Raw genomic sequence first — 22290 nt, 5'->3', positions numbered from 1 at the left:
TTCTATTGGCTAGAGATGTGATATGATGTCATCCAATATGTATATAGCTGTATTTAGTGTTAAGTTTATAATATTTCCCCCTCGTGTTGCAGAAGGATAGTTGGAGCCAATTATAATTTTCTATTAGTTGAGCTAATGGCCTTTGATCTCATTGGGCCTTTTCCACAATCAATTGCTAGCAATAAATATATTATTATTGCTTTCGATTACTTGGCTTGTTGTTGATGTGTTTACAACTACTATTAGATACTTCCTCTTTAATCAAGTGTTATTCCAATAATCTTATTCAGAGCAAATTCTCTAGGACAATAGGCCCATATTTATAGCTGAGACATTTCATATCTTGATGTCCGAATTAGTTATATGCCACTTTCACAAGTGTTTATCATTCACAAATAGATGGTTTAGTGAAGTGGCTCATTTAAACCTTTAAAAGGATGATTGCGAAGTATATAAATTTTCAGCATTCACATTGGGATGGTTATTTACCATATCTTGGTATATATATATTGTTGGTGCTTCACCATAAAAACTCTTATATAGTCATGATTTTATATTTGTGATAGAGTTGAGTTTACCTTCACAATTGCCACAAGTTGCCAATTCTAGATCTTGCAATCAATATTTGATGAGCATTCTTCCATTAATGCAACCAAAGTTTGTTAAACACTTAAGCCATATACAAGTGGGACAACAACAACGTTACAATGTGCATCTGCAAAGTACAAAATGGATGATCTAGTGTTGATTCATTTTCCTAATTTTATAGTATATGGTTTGTCTAAAAGGTTTATTGCCCAATAGAAAGGACCATATCAAATGTTGTGGCAAGTTAAACCATAATTAGCATGACATTCAATAAGCCGATCCTCTAAAAATTGTATATATACAATAATTGAAATGTTTCATACAAAAGGATTAAAAACACATTGCATTGCCTATAAATCCACCAATGTCTTCACTTAATGTTCCTCCAGATCTTGGCCCATCAACACAATGACCTAATTGTCTCCCATCCTTTTAAGAGGAGGGGATAATGTGAAGTTCAAGTGTATGGATTATAGTTATATACTATTATTAGTATAGTAAAGATTTTGGTAGCCATTAGATTGGTTTTAATCTAGACCACTTACTCTTGTATATAAGCTAGGGTGGGGCTAATCAAATATGCATATTTTTATATTCTATTCACAGATTGTTATTATGTATGTATAAAATCTGAACTAGTACACACATATATAAAAAAATTAATAGTTGAAAAGAATATTTAAGTTAGATAGGTAATGCTTACTAAATTCACAATCTTAGAAACCTTATAAAAGCACAATTTATTTCATTTAATGGCACAACATTTAATCTGCTTTTTATTTATTTTTATTTTAAACTTTATAAGTTCTTTCTATTCAGCTAATATTGAGAAAGGTAAGGAAAATGAAATAAATTATGAATATATGAGAAAAATAATTACAAAATTTGAAGAAATGATTTCAAATATCAGAAATGGTGGAAATTTTCCTCCAATTTGGTCTGATTCTGCAAGTTTTCAAATTATAAATGGAAGAGCTACCATAAGACTAGCAAGATTTAATCTTTTTGATCACTTAAATAAATATTGTGAAACAAGTGGTAAATTACCTGAAATAATATCATCAAGAACTATGGCAACAGGATTTTGAAGCATTTTAGATGATTATATTGCTGATTTTTTATCCGATTTTTGTGACTCATATAAAATTATAAGAAAAAATTATTCTTTATCATACTTTATAATAAAACATGATGAACTATTTAATAAATTTATATTTAAAGAACAATTAAAGTTTAAACATACAGGCTTTTCAATTGATTGTGATGATTCTTTAACTACTCTTACTAATGGAATGTCACATAATCATTTATATTCTGGCCAGTTTATATTATCTTCAAATAAAAAAAATATCCTTATATTAGAATCAAATTGTAATCTTGTTCTTTATTCTAGAAGTAAAATGATTTGGGAAACAAAAAGTGGTAAAAAGTATTTACAAATTTGTATGCTCAAACTTCAAAATGATGGAAATTTAGTTTTATATTCATCATTAAATAGTGTAGAATGGTCTATTAATTTATATTGTAAAATTCAATCATTTTGCTTTATAGATACCTTTTTAAGTCTTCAAAACGACTGCAATTTAGTCCTTTATTCATTTAAATTTCCTAATAAACTATTATGGTCATCAAACACAGGATATCATACTTTATGTTCTATATAAAGCTAAATAATATAATATTTTAAAACTTCCTTTATTTTAATTTTGTAAAAACTAGCTATCAAAAAACTTTGATTATTTTTTAAATAAAAATAATTTCTAAAATTCAATAAATTCTTCTGAATATAGATAAATAGGTATAGTTCTTTTTAATTTTATTTTTTTAAAGTTATCCCATTTTTAGTTTTTATTTTTATCTTAAATGATTATTTTATTTATAAATATAGTTATTTAGTTTCTTTTACTTCTATCTTAACCTATATAATATGCCAAAACTATTGTTACTTTTATTTAAAGCTTAATTATTGTTTGGTTATGTTAACCTAGAATAGTAATACCATAATAGATATCAAATATGTCATTCTTTAATATTTTATCATCTGATAGTTGATATACATCTAGATTGATTTTTTACATTTAAAATTATAAACTTTCTTAAACACTAATTAAATCTGGCCTAGAAATTTAAAATTTGCTCAATAAATAAAAACAATAAAATTCAAAGTAAACCAAGCATTTCTTCATAGCACAATAAATTATTTTTTCTTAATTGTGTAAGGTGATTGAATACATTAGATATTAACTTATTATTATATATGTGAGAGAGATAGAATTTTTCTTTTTAAGATACTGATGCATCCTGAGCCATTAGAATGTTGAGCTATATGGCAGAAAGAAAGCTATCTAGGGAAGAGCTGACTTATATATCCTAATTATTATGTGTCTAGAGGAGAGTTTGCTTGTAGTAAACTGGACATCAAGACATTCATGGGCTCTTTTTGCTCTAGATGACATTGTTGACACTATATATCAGTAAGCAAGAGGGAAAAGAGTTGTTGATATTCTTCTTGAAGTCACTGCTTAAATTTACAAAAGAAGGTAACATTATTATAATTTTAGGAGGAAATGGAAATTTCTACCTCACTCAAGCTGCCACTTGTGGGGTAACAATACAGTGTTCTGTTAGCAATTCACAATGATGTCTCCTCCACCAAGGAATACAGCAAATCATGTAGTGAGAGGGGGATCTATGAGCTCAAGATCACCTCCTCAAACATGGCATGCTTATGTTTCTATCATGCACTCAAGACATAGGTTCCCTTTGCCTCAAGAAAAACCAACTACCCCAATCTTCATAAAAGTAGTTGGAGGCATTATATATAAGTTTTGCATGGGTATAAAGTTAGAGAAGAATCTTGAGACTTTATAACCTTTGTCAAGGCAATGATTAATCATGTTGTCCTTGTCAATAATCTCCTTTTCTTTTGACACAATTTGGGAATCTAGTGTTTGTGTATCATTTTTTGTCACAACCTGGATAATGCAAGCTTTCAAGTGACAAAGAACTAGTTGTTGAACTTGACAAAGTGAATGGTGTGAGGAAATTGTGATTGATACCAAAAGAACTCTTTACATGTGCTCTCCACTCATCTTTGACAAACTCTAGGAATATACTTCTATATATACTATGGGATATATAGCAACCTCCATCTGGCCACATTTGGCCCAGACGTGTAAACCTAAGATCTCTAATATGCACTTTTAATAATACTTTCTCATACTTTAGCCAAGATCATCAAAGTCACATGTATGGATGCAAATCAAAACATAACAAGCTGCAAGTCATTCTTGCATAAAGACCAAGGCTGAAACTCTAAAGCATATACAAAAGCAAACAAAGAAATGTAAAGGCCTAATCAATCATACTTTGCCCTTCACTTGGTCACTATTGCAAGTATGTTGACAAGTTCTTGAGAAGTAGAGTGAAGAGTCAAGGATGAATGCTCTTTTTTGGTTGAAAGTGGTAATGTGGGGTTCTCTATTGTTGATACTTTTGACACTAATTATAAACTATTGCTCTTCATCAATCTTTTTTCTATAAAAATTCTCCATAACCTGGCCTCTACTTCATTGCTAACTCTCTTTGTGATGAGTTGGCTTGATTAGATCTCATTCCAGACTATGTTTGGTGCAATCTCTAATAATGGGTGTGTTCTTGAGCACATATTTAGTGATAGTGCATTCTAATCCCTTAGATAGTCTCTATTGATCCTTTTACCAAAACCTATATGTGTTGGCAATTCTATTCATATTGTCTAACATGCTAGTAGTAGTGACTCTTGAAGTCTAGGTATGATGTGAAAGTTGGAAACCAAGAAGATATAAAAAACAATCAAGAAATGTAGTTTTATAGGAGCATCTGAAGCACATGTGATCATAGGATGAGATTTGAATATATTATCACCGTGAATCTTTAAAACCTTGGGGATAAATGGGGATAAAATAGCTGCTAAGGGCTTTCTCATCAAACAATTGCCTTTTTTCCAGTTGGATTAAAGGGAGATAGATAGAGTGTGTTACATGTGGTATTGGAGCAAATGGCATAGGTTTAATTCTCATTGATTAGTGGCTATTTAAAATATAATATACTCTTGAGCAAGATATATTTCTACTCCTAAAATTGAAATCATACGTATTGGGCATCCATAAGTGCATCTTTCGTTTTGTAGAGCATCCACAGATGAAAATATCCACTATAAGACTATAGTACAGATGAATGATTAGTTGCCTCACATAGATTGGTAAATTTAGTGTGGAAATGGAGGTGTTAGTTCCCCTTAGCTCAGTAAAGGAAAATAACACATGCATGTGAAGTCAAGTACTTAGCTTAAAGCATGAAAAGTACCAACAAGGAGGCATCATGTTATGATGGAAGTCACCTTTATGTAGCAAGTATAGATAGCTTAAGTGATTTGCAAAAAACACTTGACTATTATGAAAAATGAAAGGAAACTTGGATAAGTTTTTTAGTATGTTATCTCTATACAAGTGTGTGATCTTGGCATAGTACCAAAGTTGTAAAATAGTGATGACACCACTTACAAGTTGGAGAAGAAAGTGCAACTTTTACAAGTTCAAGAGGCTGTAGGGAGTCCTGGAGGAGGCCTAATACACCACTAAAGCAAGTTTGTTCTCCATGCATTATTAATGTGGGATAGTGTGAAAACTTGAGATGGAAGTGCATAGCCTTGTGAGAAAACCTAGACCACAGTTGTGGCAAGGTGGAGAGCTCTAATCTGTAGTAAGAATGTGGCTCTAAAGTGCTAAACTCAATAAATCACTCTCAAGGATCCAATGATCAAGTGAAGTGTCAACTTTGAATATGGCATTTTTTGCTCAAAACTTTTATTGCTCACATAATTCCACCCAAACAAACCACATAGCTTACAGTCATGCAAGTTGTTTGCAACCCAATAGTAGTGTTGTCTCATAATCGAACATGAAATTTTTTCAACTTATATCAATTCATTTAGGTATTATATTTTTTTTCATCAAGATTTTTGCTAGCAAATATGATCCATTATTGTAGATTTCAACAATTTGATATATGCTATCCCCTTGTGGAAGAAACTTTTTATAAATGTTTTGTCAATTCTACTATCATATTTTATAACCAGATTGCTAATTGGGAAAACCTTTATAGAGTTTTTATCAAATTTATGTTTTCTTTACTGCTGAATTACTTTTATCTATTGAAGAGCTTGACATTGATTCTCATCCATCCTTTTAAGTTGAATTAGCCTCAACTACAAGTCCTCATTATTATTTAGTCTATGCTTCAGTGCTAATTGTAGAGTTGGGATTTTCAACTCAATTGAAAACATAGTTTATATCCCATAAACTAGTTAAAAATGAGTGAAATTTATTGCTACTTTATCCAACAATAGCCATTTGTCCCAATCTTTAACAGTTAGCTTTCTTAAAATGTTGCACAATACATCATTTAATCTCTCTATTTAATTTATGGATAATATGATATTAATTATCAATGTTTAGTTATTAAAGTTTTAACCTTATTGCAAAAGTGTGAGATGATCTTCAACCCATGCTGAATATTGGGGGGTCCTATTGAGAGAATGTGCTTCCTCTGTGACTGGTGCTCATTGGAAATGCGGTGGAGGAAATGAAAATGTTGGAATGCTAGAAAAGACTGGACCTTGTGAACATGCTGACAAACCCCCAAAAGGCATTGACTGCCTTGGGAACAAAGATCCTCTGGTCAGCAGTCCATTTCCCATGCCCAATCCATCTCCCTTGTCAATGTTCCCAAAGTGAAAACCGTATGGATCAAGGAAAGGGACTGATCTTGAGGACCAAAACCCTAGGATGCCACTGCAAACGTGTGTGGACTCTTGTTCCATCGAGGCTTGTCGGCCGGGAGTCCTTGGGTCAGCACATGCATCAAAGATGTTCCCTTGAGCTCCATCCACCCGCCCCTCTGGTTCTTCTGGATCTCCTAGATGAAAGCCATTCCATCCTCTTGGATGCCTTCATCGTGTTGATGGCATCCTTAAGCTCCTGCTGGTGCGAGATGCTTACCTACCTGCTTAGAAGCTCTTCTAGAGGAAGCGGAGGAATGTCGATCGGCTCCTTGAAAGCATCAATTGGAGATGGAGATCCTTCCGGTACTGTAGCTGCCGGCTTCTTCCCACGACTGCAAAGAACCAAGAATGTATTGGAGCATCTGAGTTTGTTCAGGGGACCACCGTGGGAAAGGATCTCACACACACTTCCCAGTCCATTTCCCCGACAGGGCACAAGAAGAGGGAATTTTCTCAATGGAGCCAAACGGCAGTGCAAGAAGAGCCAAATGACACTTCACACATAAGAGGGGAAGCGAGGAGAGAGGGAATCTGTCCAAGAAACTAGGAAAGAAGGGAAATTTTCATGTGATTGGGGTTTTGAAGATTCATGGCACGATGTTGACTCTCAAAACCAATCAAGAGTCAATATACGTAAAAGAGAAACGATTGATATTTAAAAACAGCCATAGCCAAAGATGAGAAAGAGCAAGAAATAAAGGAAAAATAACCTACCTTTATCCCGAGTCCACTTCCTTTATATACTATCCATAGCAAGGATAGCAAAAGTGCTTTTTGGGGAGAACATTTGTCGTCCACATATAAAGAGCAAGTATAGCAAAACTGCTTTTTGGGGAGAACATGTAGATGTTGCCATTTTGTTGCCATTTGCTTAAATTTTGATGAAGCTAAGGTGTTGGAGAAACCTGTCCACGTGGTCATACCATGCTTTAGGAGATTGCCACAGCTTATAGAGTGCTTTCTTGAGATAGCAAATGAATGTTTCTTTTCCACATTGGCAGCTCATCCATTCAGGTAGTTCAACTTTCTGATTGTTGTGGGAATGGCGTCCTGGTCTTCTTGTTGAGAGTGTATGCCTCACAAAACTTGAGATTTCCTGTGAGTCCGTGTGTTTCTTGCTGCAAGCCAACAATTGTCTTGACAGCTCCATCGTGGAGGTGTCCAGTCTCTCATGCGAACGTTGCATGTTTCCTGGCACCAAGGCTTGAGCTATAGTTAGCACAACGACCTCTGCATCAAGCTTGTACAGCAACTTATATCAAACACCATATGCTACGATGGCTTTCGTCCTACACTATTGAGGAGCAAGGTGGCCTACTTTCTTGCTTGGACCTTGCCCTCTAGGAGAGATCCCTCAAGGATCAAGCACATGATGCACATATCTGAATCAAAAATAAATCGCAAACTGGAATTGTTTGAGTGGTGTCCAGCCCTGGTGCATAGTACATGTAGATGAGCTCTTGCTTAGGATCTCCTGGTTTCTGGACCTCCACTGTGCCGTCACCAATTACTAGAAGAAGTTTTTTACATCAAGTGCGAACAAGCCATTGTGGAATGTATGTCATAAAGGCTTCTTGAATGTGGGTCATGTGCATCGTGGCCCCAGAATCGAGCTAGATTACACGAATCCTCACTATCATGTGGAGCTCAGACAACTAGTGCTCTCGCTTGGTCATTCTTCTTGCCCACTCCTCTTGGCCTGTTTGCAGCTTTGTCTCTGCAATCTCTTGCATAATGTCCTATCCGCTTGCAATAGTTGCACATGCCCTTCTTACTTGCGACCTTTGAACTGCCACCAATGTTGTCCCTACCACAAGCCTTCTAGAAACTGCTTGTGGCTAGACTACTATCTCCTTGACCTTCCCTTGGGTCAGCTTTTGAGGCCTGCGTTAATTTAGACTCGTGACATTTGCCTTTGTCTAACACTGCACATGGGAGTCATCCTCATTTCACTATTTATATTCAGCCTGAGGAATTCCTTCCTAATCTTAAACTTGAGCCAGCTACAAAGAGTGCAGCTCTGGCTTAGCAGATTTTTTTGGGCCTGTATCATTTAGCAATGATGCTTACATCTCAACAAATGTCTTGGTTGAGTTTTTCAAGACTTTCCTCAACATCTTATGTACCGCCAATGCATTCAATAAGACTGTCTTGTTGTCTGCTTCTTTGACCGCTTCATCTAAGCCAGTCAACTGTGAGAGGATGGACTTCATACGGCCTAAAACAATTTTTGTCAGGTCTCATTCTAAGCGTGAAAAGCTTGGACTTCAGCTCCACTTCCTTGGTTTCCTTGCTCGCTTGATTGCCAAATATGGTCTTAAGGCTGTCCAATTTATTGTGAAATCAAGATGGTGGTGATGAAGCTTTCCAAGTCCAATTCTCATGGATTATGTGCCTTGTCATTCCTCACTTGCCAGTCAGATATCAATGGCTGTTGCCTTGAGCTCTCTTCCCTGGACAATTTGAAGACAATTGTCCATGAGAAAAATGAATGAAATTTCTTTCACCCAGTTTTCGAAGTCAGTCCCACTAAACACCTGGATTGGAAGGGCTTTGCTTGTCATCATGGCTGCAAGGGTCTCAACTACTGGCCAACCTTGCTGGACGATGAAGTGTTTGACTGCTCAATGTCAATTTTCCTACGTCCTCTTTTGTAATCAATCATTCACATGTTGGAGAGTGGCTTGTGCGTGATCAAGATCTGCTTGCTCTTGCCAAGACTTCCCCATCAGTTCCCCAAAGCACTGTTTGCCTGGGCTCCAATACCATGTTAAACTCTGAGGCAGTTATGGATTTTCTCCCTAACACCACTTTGTAGTTTCACCATATAAATATTTACATGGTCTCAACGTCATCTTGTAGATCCGATCTGGATATTTCTACAGTCATACCGTCTGAATAGCCGTTGGAATTTCAAGTGACCGTCATCCCAATAAAGTCAAAGCTCTGATACCATGAAAACAAAGGGAGTGACGCGCAAGGAAAACTTGTATTTCTATAGATACAACTGCTATAAATATCTGCCATGTAGGCATAACCACCTACTACATCATCTTATCCTCTCAACAAGGATGAACAAAAGAGGTATGGAACTTGTTGTTTGTCTTAGTCGCTACTGATCTTCCATGCTTAATTTTCTTGAGTTTTATTGTTTCTTCCTATTTATACTTCAGTCTTCTTCTTTTGTTCTCCTGCTTCTCTTTGTTCTTCTCCTTCTACTTCTTGTTCTTGTTCTTCTTCTTCTTCTTCTACTTCTTTATGTTGTTGAATCATTTTTTAATCGTGTCAAAAATAATAAGTGTTGCTTGAGGTTCATAATAGAACCTCTTGGTGTCAATTCTTCAAAGAGCATGCTTGTCCTTTTCCTCTGGGAATTGTTTCATGTTTTGGACTTTCTCTTTCAAGCACTTAATTGTAAGGCCTTTTCTTATCTTATTATCCTAACTCAGTGCCTGACAATCCTCCCATTACTTAAATTTTCGCTTTGCCACAGCTTCATAATCCTTGTGAGTGACTTTATATCTTCCTAAGAGATGGTTGCCACTCTTGACAGGAGGTAATCTATCACAAAGCAAACAAACTTAGAAATACCACCAGGAGAAAGCTGGCTACATACTTTGGTGGATTCAGCTCGCTACAACAAGTTGGAATGCACTCCACAATGCAGTCAAAATTTGGCTCCATGAAGAAAGCAATCTGTCGAAAGAAATCGAAATCCATCACGATTCTAACGACTTCATGCATTTTGCTCACCGAGTGGCGCTCGACCCCATAATTAAGCACCCGGTGCAATGTTGACCTTGATAGACAATGTGACCAAAACAATCGCAATGTTTTTACCTGAAAAGGTTATTTGTCCACCGCTCTAGCATATCTCCCAAGTTGACTACAAATGCCCTGCTCATCAAATCCATACGTAAGTGAACATTAGTTACTCCTCGAACTCACCCTCTCAGTGGCTGGACATTAGTCCATACTTGTTCCTTTGCATCTTTCTCCTTGCAAATCTAATGTTTCCAAGCGCTGGTCAAAGTTTTTTTTATGCTAGAACACGTACACCTACCTGGAGACCAGGAACACCATCACGAGAAGTGTGAGCATGCCATAGTCACTGTGCGCACCAGCACCAAACAATCCCTCTTCTGGATTGGAAGCTTGAGCTGTATCGGGGAAAGGAAACAACTAGCAAAAGAAAAGCAAAGACCTCAAGCAACTTACCTGGATAGTGAAGCAAACGAACCACTGCCATGGGGTGGTCAAACATCCCAGGCTTGTCGAAAAACGATTCTTCTAGTTCCAATGCTCGCGCAATAAGCTTGATTAGTTTCCGCGAGAGCTTTCTGCAAGCCAAAGTCTCTTTTTGGATCAAGAAGAGAAAAGGAGAAATATACGTACTCGGCCTGGTCGAAATACATTTTCATTGTTTGCTTCCATTCTGGGAGTGTATCTGGCAAAGTTTGGAGAAAAACAAACACAGTAACGTTTAGAAGAAGGACCAAAAGAAAATCAAACCAGGAGATGGCCATTGATTTGGTCCTTGCAAAGGATCCTTCGCTCTGGGATCACTCCCTGAAACTTCGCGTCCAATATAATATCCTTCCTTCGCATCCCCTGTTCTCGACATGAAAAACACGATGAGCATCACACAACACAAACGTCTTTACCAAGGCGTTGCTTTGCCGGATCCAGCTTCTCGTCAAAGATCGGGGTGTAGCCCCGGAAGTTCTCATCCTGGTAGACCTTCATCTTCTCCTCCAAGGGAAGCGTGAAGAATTTTCGGCTCTGCTCAAACACCTGTGCCATGAACTCCTCGCTTATCCCGTGGTTCACAACATAGAAGAACCCTGTCTCCAGGCAGGCCTAAATCACGAGATTTCCACACGCGAAAATCTAAAACAGACCGATCGATCGACCGTTACCTTCCTGAGCTGTTGCGCCAGGCGCTCCACGTCCGGGCAGGAGAGATCGATGCATTCTAGCCGCTCGGCGCCCGCCTCTCCCATCTCTCCAATTTCCCAGACAAAAACCCTTAAAGCATAATGGGTCTGATAAACATCGAATATACCTCTTTCAAAAACAAAAGACCTACCCCTAAAAGCATATCCTCCCTACTTCCCGCAACCACAAGCTTTCTTATGCACCCAAAACGCTCGTCTGGTAGAAATAGGTTCTACCACAGAATGGACAATCCAAAGAACCAGCCAAAAAATTTCGAGGAAAAAACCAGAGAGAGCGCAATAGAAAAAAGGTGAGAGCGAGAAGATATTTACCTATGCTTCTTCTTACCACTCAACGTTGGCATTCTCTCCATGAGAGAAATCGGAGCCAAAGGAGTAGCCAGAGTTGGAGCCGGAGTGAAAGTAGTGCGCATTGGAGCCGGATTTTGCTCGCTGCTTTTGGCGCTGTGCTTGCTGAAGGATGCTTTCTTTTCGTTTCGCCGCAAGCTTTCTCTGCCTCTGGCGGTGCTTCTTGAGAGCTCACCACTCCCTCTGGAGTGATGATCATCACTGGAGAAGGATCCTGCTGAATGACAGGAGGAGTTTGGGCCTGCGAGCTTCTTCGGCCCACTGTTTTCTTCTTGAGAACCCGTCAAAGTTTCTTGCACGTTTTGTGTCTCCGGGACAACGTCTGGCTCCGGGACCGGTCGACTGGACGCTCCGTGCTGTAAAGAGCGAGTCCAAGCTCGTTTTTATCAACAAACATCTGGAACCTACTGAGTCTGCAATCATGCACATCTACTTCTTGAAAGTGATGTCTAAGTCAGAAACATAGTAAACATGTGTATACTCACAATATCCCCTGATGGAGTTTTGATGTCCATCATGCCAGCTCCCTCCACCTTATGAAGTAATCATCCCCTAGGAAAATCCTTCTATTTTTTGGAATTGAGGGTTGTGAAAAACTCTTCAAAGTGTGTCATGTGCTTGTTTGCCCCTAAATCAAGCCACACAACCTTTATTCCTGCCTTGTCTTGGAAGTTAGTGGCTTACTTCTAGATTTTTGTGGCCATGAACAAGCTGCCATAGTCATCCCAATCATCTTCACTGCCCTTCTTTGCCATACTAGTAAGGTTGGTGGACTTTCTTCTGCTAGCTGCAGCTCTTCTTACCTCCTGTACTCTCTTAGCCTCCTCATCTCTTGCTTAATGTCTTGGCTTTTTACAAATGTTGCAGATGAATTTCTTGTTGTTCAGTTTCTTGCTCATTGTAGTGTATGTGATTATAAGATGAAATTTAAGTATATTGGCATCATTAGAACTTTAGGGTATATATGGGAATAAAATAACCTCTCATTACGCAATTACATTTTTTTCAATTAGATTAAGGGGAAAGATAAAGTGTAAAATAAATGGTATAATTTTGAAGATATAAAATATAATATATCACTCCTAAAATTAAAATCATATATATTAAGCATCCATAAAATGTTCTAGAACCACCCTACTCTTTTTTTTTTATCTGCATTATTGTCACCTGGATTAAAGTCTTTCTTAATCACTCCTTAGAGATCCTTTTCCATGAAGTAGAATTATGATTTTCCATGATTAAAAATCCTCACCTGAGCACAACCAGACTCTTATTGACATATAAGAATGAGGAAGAAACAAAGCTAAGCCAGCTAAAAATCACAATGGTCAACTTTCACGGAAGCTAGAACATTCCCTCAATAAATTGGAATCACATAAAAATTAAAACTTTAAACCGATTGGAAAATAAAATGCATTATTTTCCTTTTATATTTGAACATTTATGGAAAGTTGTTTTCTTTAGTTACTTATATCCATCTCTCATGGATTTGTAATCCAAAAACATTAATAACCAGCACTCCTTGTTTTAACATTTGCAAGATTAGAACTAATGCAATGTAGTGCAATGGAAGTGGCACACCTTCTTCATGGCTTTTACAAACTTCATGTTCACCATTCCAACCTACAACAGTGGTTAAACCAATGAAGAGTTTCGAGATGAAAGAGCTCTCTCAGTGCACTTTTCATCGACGTTCTCCTTAAGGTACTGAAAAATAGAGCACGAGTAATCAGGCCATCTGCTAAAGAGGATTTTCGGGAGTTCCTTGCACTGGAGACTTCTCACGCTAGCTGTACGAGTGGGACTTCCAAACAGGAGAGTCTCAGTCCTTTTTATATGCACGGAAGAGAAAGACTCGCAGGAAGTAGATTGTGGTTCAATGCGATGAAATAATGAACAAACAATGAAAATGTATCTGACTAGGCTGAGTAAGTTTCTCTTTTTCTCTTCTTGATCCAAAAAGAGACTTTGGCTTGCAGAAAGCTCTTGCAGAAACTAATCAAGCTTATTGAGTGAGCGTTGGAACTAGAAGAATTGGTTTTGGACAAGCCTGGGATGTTTGACCACCCCATGGCATTGGTTCTATCCAGGTAAGTTAATTGAAATCGTTTGGAAGTTTTTTCCTTTGTCCTCAATACAGCTCAAGCTTCCAATCTGGAAGAGGGATTGTTTGGTGCTGGTGTGCACAGTGACTATGGAATGCTCACACTTCTCGCCAGTGGTGGCGTTCCTGGTCTCCAGGTAGGTGTACGTGTTCTAATAATAAAAATTATGATCTGCACTTGGAAATGATAGATGTGCAAGAAGAAGGATCCAAAGGAGCGAATCTGGCTAATATCCAGCCACTGAAAGAGTGGGTTTGAGGACTAAATATGAAGTTCACTTACATATGGATTGATGAGCAAGCAAAATGCGTGACATGTTTAGAATCGTGATGGAGAGCTGGACAAACAACCTTTTCAGGTAGAAATATTGAGATTGTTTGAGACTCTGACATTGGTTCACATTCTCTATCAAGGTCAACATTGCACTGGGTGCTCAACTAACGCTACCCGATGAGCAAAATGCATGGCGTGTTTAGAATCGTGATGGATTACTTTCGACAGATTGCTTTCTTCATGGGGCCAAATTTTGACTGCATTGTGGAGTACATTCCAACTTGTTGCAGCGATCTGAATCCATCAAAGTATGTAGATATCTTTCTCCTGGTGGTATTTCTAAGTTTGCTTGCTTTGTGATAGATTCCCTCCTGTCAAGAGTGGCGACCATCTTTTAGGAAGATATAAAGTCACTCACAAGGATTATGAAGCTGTGGCAAACCGAAAATGTAAGTAATCTATAATACTAAAAACCGATTGTCCGATGGTTCCATTCTGGGAGTGTATCTGGCAAAGTTTGGAGAAAAACAAACACAGTAACGTTTAGAAGAAGGACCAAAAGAAAATCAAACCAGGAGATGCCCATTGATTCGGTCCTTGCGAAGGATCCTTCGCTGTCACTTTCTGAAACTTCGCGTTCAATATAATATCCTTCCTTCGCATCCCCTGTTCTCGACATGAAAAACGCGATGAGCATCACACAACACAAAAGTTTGTACCAAGGCGCTGCTTTGCCGGATCCAGTTTCTCGTCAATGATCGGGGTGTAGCCCCGGAAATTCTCATCGTGGTAGAACATCTTCTCCTCCAAGGGAAGCGTGAAAAATTTCCGGCTCTGCTCAAACACCTCTGCCATAAACTCCTCGCTTATCCCGTGGTTCGCAACATAGAAGAATCCCGTCTCCAGGCAGGCCTAAATCACGAGATTTCCACACGCGAAAATCGGAAACCGACCGATCGATCGACCGTTACCTTCCTGAGCTGTTAGGAGAGATCGATGCATTCTAGCCGCTCTCGCGCCCCTCCAATTCCCCAAAGCATCATGGTCTGAGAAACATCGAATATGCCTCTTTCAAAAACAAAAAGGGGATATACCGTCCCCCCTAAAAGCATATCCTACTTGGGACAATCCACGGGCTCTCTAAACCTGTAAGAACCAAAGCCAAAAGAAATCGAGGAAAAAACCAGAGAGAGCGCAATATAAAAAAGGTGAGACCGAGAAGATATTTACCTATGCTTCTTCTTACCACTTGACGTCTCCATGAGAGGAATCGGAGCCAAAAGGAGTAGCCGGAGTTGGAGCCGGAGTGAAAGTAGTGCGGGTTGGAGCCGGAGTTTGCTCACTGCTCTTGGCGTTCTGCTTCGCTGAAGGACGCTTTCTTTTCGTTTCGCTACGAGCTTTCTCTGCCTCGGGTGCTGCTTCTTGAGAGCTCACCTCCAAAGTGATCACATCACTGGAGAAGGATCCTGCTGAATGACTGGAGGAGTTTGGGCCTGCGAGCTTCTTCGGCTCGCTGTTTTCTTCTGACCACCTTGAGAGCCCTTCAAAGTTTCTTCCACGTTTTGCATCTCCGGGGCAACATCCGGCTCCAACTGGAGCTCCGTGCTGTAAAGAGCGAGTCCAAGCAACCGACTAGCTTACCTGGGAGTACTTGCTCCTCTTAACCTTATTTGAAGTATGTATCCGATTCTTCTTCGCTAGGATCGGAACCGGAAGCAGTTTTAGCTGGAGGTTTTACTTGCTTATGCGTCCCAGAAAGGCGCCTGTCTCTTGCTTTCCCAGAATTTGGCGGCTGAGAGCTTGGCAATTCCTGCTCCGAGTCAGATTGAGAAGTACTTGTTTTGGTCCTGAAAAGTAGGCCCACTCTGGCAATATTCAGACAATACAGCCCATTTTATCTCCTCCCACATGCAATAGTATTGCCTACTGAGGCTGAAATCATTCTTAAAAGTCATAATTTACTATTTTTGTTAGTGAAAAAAATGTCTTGTTTCTGATGGAGTTTTGACAACTCCCTCCACCTCATTCGAGCCTAGGAAAATCTTTCTATTTTATGGAATTGAGGGTTGTGAAAAACTTTCCAAAGTGTGTCATGTGCTTGTTTGCCCCTAAATCAAGCTACACCTGTCTCATCCTGGAAGTGGCCTAATTCTAGATGCTTATGGCCATGAACAACCTGCTACCCTTCTTTGCCATACTAGTAAAGTTGGTGGACTTTTTACTATTGGCCACTCTGTCTCTTGGCTATTCTTGCCCCTTTGCTCTCTTGGCTTCTTTATTTCTTGCCTAGTGTTTTGGCTTCTTACAAATGTTGCACAAATTGTTTTTATTCTTCTTTTTGAATTTATTGTAGTGTATATAATCATAGGATGAAATTTGAATATATTGTTACTATTAGAACTTTAGGGGTATATATGCTTTCTCATTAAACAATTACATTTTTTTTAGTTTGATTAAAGGGAAATATAAAATGTATGGTATCGAAACAAATGGCATGAGTTCATTGCTTAAAATATAATATACTACTAAACAAAGCATGTTTCTACTCTTGAAAATGAAATTAAACACATTAGGCATTCATAAATATATCCCATCTTTTGCTATTCTTCATTTTTCTAATTTCCATCATTGTCACCTAAATTAAGGTCTCTTTCAATCACTCTCTAGAGATCCATGAAGACTTTCCATGACTAAAAATCCTGGCTGTACACCTGGTATTATTAGGCTCTTATTCACATATCATGATGGTTAGCTTGACCTAGAAGGAAGCTGGAACATTCCCTCAATAAATTGAAACCACATGTAAACAACTCAAGGCCATCTCTCATGGATTTGTAGTCCCAAAACATTGACAGCCAGTGCTCCCTATTTTAACATTTCCAAGATTAGAACTGATGCAATGCAGTGCAATGGAAGTGTCTTTTCTTCATGGATCACCATTACTCCCGTTACTTCATACTTCCGTGTTCTTGGAAGAGCTCACCACACAATAGGACACGTATTGAAGTTGTTGTGAAAGAATCCATGTATCATCTCTGGAGGCTGGATGCTGCAAATACCTCTTCCACCTCAATTATCGAATAATTATAAGCAAGAAAAAAAGAAGTTACTCACTCAAAAATTGGGCCAGAACTTTATTTTGCAAAGAGGACTGTATGCTACGATCATTAATTCACTAATATTATAGCAAGATGAAGGAACATGAATAGGCACTGGATGGAACTTACTTTTGTTGGTCTATCTTATTTCAGAAAAGTTAACAGCATCTTAAGTTTGTGGGTAGGAGAAGTTATCAATGGTGCGAACAAGTCTGAACAACTCGCTTGCAATTGTGATTCTTGGTTTTTTGATAACAGAGCTCGAGCGCTGACCCCTGGCAGAATTAAAAAGAACATCAAACTTCTAGATCTTCTTCTTCTGTTGAGGCATTTTATTTGTTTTTATTGTATGTTTTGGCCAGGCAGTTTCGTCGTTGCAGTCATGAGAGTTGCACATTCAATAGTTTAAATTATTTAGTTGTTGATTATTTAGCATTATAAAAACAATTCAGGAACTCGCTCTCAAACACAAACTTTTAAGCAATAGATTCTTCAGTGGCCTCAGTGCCAATATATTTGATGACCATAATCACATCCAGACGAGATTCTCCAATTCTTGTGGCTGAGAAACATCAGCTCCACTCGATCGCCTCGTTTCCATCAGGTACCAATCCCACCTTTCTGACCAGGCATCCCCACTTGGGCAATGTTATCTATGCGGTAAACGAAGTGGAGAGTGGCGCTCTCGAGGCATTCTCCTTCTCTCCACATCTCTCTCGTCTCGCCATCCCTTGTGGCTCGGTCCCGGAGCGGCAAGTGGATCTTGTTTGCGATCTCCACCGGTTTCGCTGATCAAGGTTCCAGGTCTCACGGGGCCGAGGAACAATCCCTGGCAAAACGGTCCTCATCCCCACCAGATCATCACGGACTCCTCGGTCTTCGTTTGTGATCTCGGCACCGATAAGATCCACGTCCGAGTTCTCAACGTCCCGACTGGAGGCCGCGACTCCGGAGGTTTCACTTGAGCCTGGCTCGGGTCCTCGGCATATGATCTTCTCCCGCGACGAGCGATTCGCATACGTGCTCAACGAGCTCGCAAACACCGTGAGCCAGCTCTCGTATGATCCGGGGAATGGAGCACTGCGTTTGATCCAGAGCTGGTCCACTCTGGATGATAGCGTAGCGAACAAGAGCGCGTTCATAGCGGCGGAAGTGGCTCTCTCGCCGGCCATTCCAACCTGCAGCAGTGGTGAGGAGTTTCGAGATGAAAGAGGCCTCTTGGTGCGCTTTTCATCGACGTTCTCCTTGAGGTACTGAAAAATAGAGCATGAGTTATCAGGCCATCCGCTAAAGGGGAGTTCCTTGCACTGGAGATTTTTCACGCTCGCTGTACGAGTGGGACTTTCAAACAAGAGAGTTTCAGTCCTTTTCATTGGCACGGAAGAGAAAGACTTGCGGGAAGCAGATTGTGGTTCAATGCCGATGAAACAGTGACATCCAACAATTCGTTTTTAGTATTATAGATTACTTATATTTTCGGTTTGCCACAGCTTCATAATCCTTGTGAGTGACTTTATATCTTCCTAAAAGATGGTCGCCACTCTTGGCAGGAGGGAATCTATCACAAAGCAAGCAAACTTAGAAATACCACCAGGAGAAAGCTAGCTACATACTTTGATGGATTCAGCTCGCTGCAACACGTTGGAATGCACTCCACAATGCAGTCAAAATTTGGCCCCATGAAGAAAGCAATCTGTCGAAAGTAATCCATCACGATTCTAAACACGTCAAGCATTTTGCTCACCGAGTAGCGTTCGACCCCATAGTTGAGCACCCGGTGCAATGTTGACCTTGATAGACAATGTGAACCAACGTCGGAGTCTCAAACAATCTCAATATTTCTACCTGAAAAGGTTGTTTGTCCAGCGCTCTAGCATATCTCCCAAGTTGACTATAAATGCCCTGCTCATCAAATCCACAGGTAAGTGGGCTTCATAGCTAGTCCTCAAACCCACCCTTTCAGTGGCTGGACATTAGTCCAGACTTGCTCCTTTGCATCCTTCTCCTTGCAAATCTATCCTTTCCAAGTGCCGATCATAATTTTTATTATTAGAACACGTACACCTACCTGGAGACCAGGAACGCCATCGCTGGCGAGAAGTGTGAGCATTCCATAGTCACTGTGCGCACCAGCACCAAAAAATCCCTCTTCCGGATCGGAAGCTTGAGCTGTATCGAGGACAAAGGAAAAAACTCTCAAAAGATCTCAATTAACTTACCTGGATAGTGAAGCAAACGAACCGCTGCCATGGGGTGGTCAAACATCCCAGGCTTGTCGAAAAACGATTCTTCTAGTTCCAACGCTAGCGCAATGAGCTTGATTAGTTTCCGCGAGAGCTTTCTGCAAGCCAAAGTCTCTTTCTTTGTTCAAGAAGAGAAAAAGAGAAATATACGTACTCGGCCTGGTCGAAATACATTTCCATTGTTTGCTTCCATTCTGGGAGTGTATCTGGCAAAGTTTGGAGAAAAACAAACACAGTAACGTTTAGAAGAAGGACCAAGAGAAAATCAAACCAGGAGATGGCCATTGATTCGGTCCTTGCAAAGGATCCTTCGCTCTGGGATCACTCCCTGAAACTTCACGTCGAATATAATACCCTTCCTTCGCATCCCCTGTTCTCGACATGAAAACACGATGAGCATCACACAACACAAACGTCTTTACCAAGGCGCTGCTTTGCCGGATCCAGTTTCTCGTCAAAGATCGGGGTGTAGCCCCGGAAGTTCTCATCCTGGTAGACCTTCATCTTCTCCTCCAAGGGAAGCGTGAAGAATTTCCGGCTCTGCTCAAACACCTGTGCCATAAACTCCTCGCTTATCCCGTGGTTCGCAACATAGAAGAACCCCGTCTCCAGGCAGGCCTATATCACGAGATTTCCACACGCGAAAATCGAAAACCGACCGATCGACCGTTACCTTCCTGAGCTGCTGCGCCAGGCGCTCCACGTCCGGGCAGGAGAGATCGATGCATTCTAGCCGCTCGGCGCCCCCCATTCCCATCTCTCTAATTCCTCAGACAAAAACCCCTAAAGCGTAATGGATCTGATAAACATCGAATATACCTCTTTCAAAAAACAAAAAGAAATATACCGTCCTATAGACGGAATATCTTACCCCTAAAAGCATATCCTGCTTTTGAAAAAGAAGATTCCTCTTTCTTCCACAAGCTTTCTTAAACGCTCCAGTCTGGTAGGAATAGGTTCTACCACAGAATGGACAATCCACGGGCTCTCTACGCCTGCCTGTAAAGAAAGTAAGAAAAATCAAGGAAAAAACCAGAGAGCGCGATAAAAAAGGTGAGAGCGAGAAGATATTTACCTACGCTTCTTCTTACCACTCGACGTTGGCATTCTCTCCATGAGTGGAATCGGAGCCAAAGGAGTAGTCGGAGATGGAGCCGGAGTGAAAGTAGTGCGCGTTGGAGCCGGAGTTTGCTCGCTGCTCTTGGCGCGGCGCTTGCTTGCCTTCGCTGAAGGACGCTTTCTTTTCGTTTCGCCGCGAGCTTTCTCTGCCCCTGGCGCTGCTTCTTGAGAGCTCACCACTCCTTCCGGAGTGATGATCATCACTGGAGAAGGATCCTGCTGAATGACCGGAGGAGTTTGGGCCTGCGAGCTTCTTCGGCTCGCTGTTTTCTTCTGACCACCTTGAGGGCCCGTCAAAGTTTCTTCCACGTTTTGCGTCTCCGGGACAACGTCCGGCTCCGTGACCGGTCGACTGGAGCTCCGTGCTGTAAAGAGCGAGTCCAAGCCGTCGTTTTTATCAACAAACATCTGGAACCTGCAAGTTCAATTGTCAAGTATCAGCGTTCGAAGACGAAACTGAACAGACTAGCTTACCTGGAATCAACGGCGGTTCTGCGAGGATTTCTCCTCGGAGTACTTGCTCCTTTCAACCTTAGTTTGAAGTCCGTATCCGATTCCTCTTCGCTAGCATCGGAACCGGAAGCGGTTTTAGCTGGAGGTTTTCCTCGCTTACGCGTCCCAGAAAGGCGCCTGTCTCTTGCTTTCCCAGATTTTGGTGGCTGAGAGCTTGGCAACTCCTGCTCCGAGTCGGATTGAGAAGCTGCACGACTCTCAAGCCTCTGCTTCTGTGAACTGGAAACGCTTGCCTTCGTTCTAACCGCAGTAGCCTGCTTCGCGGCAGTATTCGTCTGACTTTGCGGAGGGGCCTGAGTCTGAGTCTGAGTTTCTTCGGCTTCTTCGTCCTCGATATTGCCTGTTTTTTTTCCTCCAAGATTATGCAGGGCATCGTCTTCGTCGTCGCCGGAAACGCTTGTCTTCTTTCTACCCGCAGTAACCTGCTTCACGACGGTCTGCGTCTGACTTTGCAGAGGAGCCCGAGTCTTAGTGTGAGTTTCTACGGCGTCGGCCTCTTCATCCTCGCTACCGCCTGTTTTTTTTCCTCCAGGCTTATGCTGTGCATCGTCTTTGTCCACGTCGGTCGTCTTCTTTCTACCCGCAGTAGCCTGTTTCGCGGCACTCTTCTTCTGACTTTGCAGCGGAGCCTGCGTCTTAGTTTGATATTCTAAACTGCGTATTTGTTTTCCTCCAACTGTAGCAGCCTTTTCCTGATTCTTTTCCACCGGAACTTGAGTGTCGTCCTCGCTATCTGGATCGGAAGTAGCATTGCCTGTTTTTTTTCCTCCAACTGTGGCAGCCTCTTGTTGATTATTTTCTACCGGAAGTTCTTCTTCGTCCTTACTATCTGAATCGGAAGTAGCACTGCCTGTTTTTTTTACTCCAACTGTAGTAGCCTCTTCTTGATTCTTTTCCACCGGAACTTGAGTGTCGTCCTCGCTATCTGAATCAGAAGTAGCACTGCCTGTGTTTTTTAATCCAACTGTAGCAGCCTCTTCTTGTTTCTTTCCCACCGGAGCTTGGGTGGCAGCTTCTTCATCCTCACTATCTGAATCGGAAGTAACAGTCTTCCTTTTTCCAACCGCCTCTTTCATAGGAGCCTTCACCTGACTTGATGCGGGATTCTCCACGGGAGCTTGAGACTCGTCCTCTTCGCTATCTGAACCAGAAGCTTCAGAAGAAAAATGCTGACTTATGACGTTGTCACACAAGTTGTCCAAGACAGGCCCATCAGCAGCG

General features: G+C 40.5%; 2 protein-coding genes and 1 pseudogene across 2 annotated transcripts; all 3 read right to left on the bottom strand.

The window, feature by feature from the left end:
- Positions 1 to 9861: 9861 nt before the first annotated feature.
- LOC9659965 lies at positions 9862 to 11423 on the bottom strand (annotated as a pseudogene).
- A 7207-nt stretch (positions 11424 to 18630) lies between these two features.
- On the bottom strand, positions 18631 to 20209 carry LOC9659964 (2-oxoglutarate-Fe(II) type oxidoreductase hxnY). Its single transcript, XM_002990842.2, has 11 exons — positions 20111 to 20209; positions 19860 to 20055; positions 19709 to 19807; positions 19592 to 19643; positions 19414 to 19535; positions 19263 to 19363; positions 19150 to 19208; positions 19040 to 19096; positions 18939 to 18984; positions 18808 to 18887; positions 18631 to 18752 (listed from the first exon to the last, which is right to left on the bottom strand). Exons 1-11 carry the CDS (start codon positions 20192 to 20194, stop codon positions 18659 to 18661), a joined length of 990 nt encoding a protein of 329 aa, XP_002990888.1. The 5' UTR covers positions 20195 to 20209; the 3' UTR covers positions 18631 to 18658.
- A 33-nt stretch (positions 20210 to 20242) lies between these two features.
- On the bottom strand, positions 20243 to 22284 carry LOC112342613 (nucleolin 2-like). Its single transcript, XM_024664696.1, has 3 exons — positions 21031 to 22284; positions 20513 to 20971; positions 20243 to 20436 (listed from the first exon to the last, which is right to left on the bottom strand). Exons 1-3 carry the CDS (start codon positions 22143 to 22145, stop codon positions 20427 to 20429), a joined length of 1584 nt encoding a protein of 527 aa, XP_024520464.1. The 5' UTR covers positions 22146 to 22284; the 3' UTR covers positions 20243 to 20426.
- Between the last annotated feature and the right edge of the window lie 6 nt (positions 22285 to 22290).

This window comes from Selaginella moellendorffii, unplaced genomic scaffold (assembly GCF_000143415.4).
Source record: "Selaginella moellendorffii unplaced genomic scaffold, v1.0 SELMOscaffold_113, whole genome shotgun sequence".
Taxonomy (NCBI): domain Eukaryota; kingdom Viridiplantae; phylum Streptophyta; class Lycopodiopsida; order Selaginellales; family Selaginellaceae; genus Selaginella; species Selaginella moellendorffii.
The sequence above is the reverse complement of the archived record's forward strand: the minus strand, read 5'-3'. Positions and strand labels throughout refer to the sequence as shown.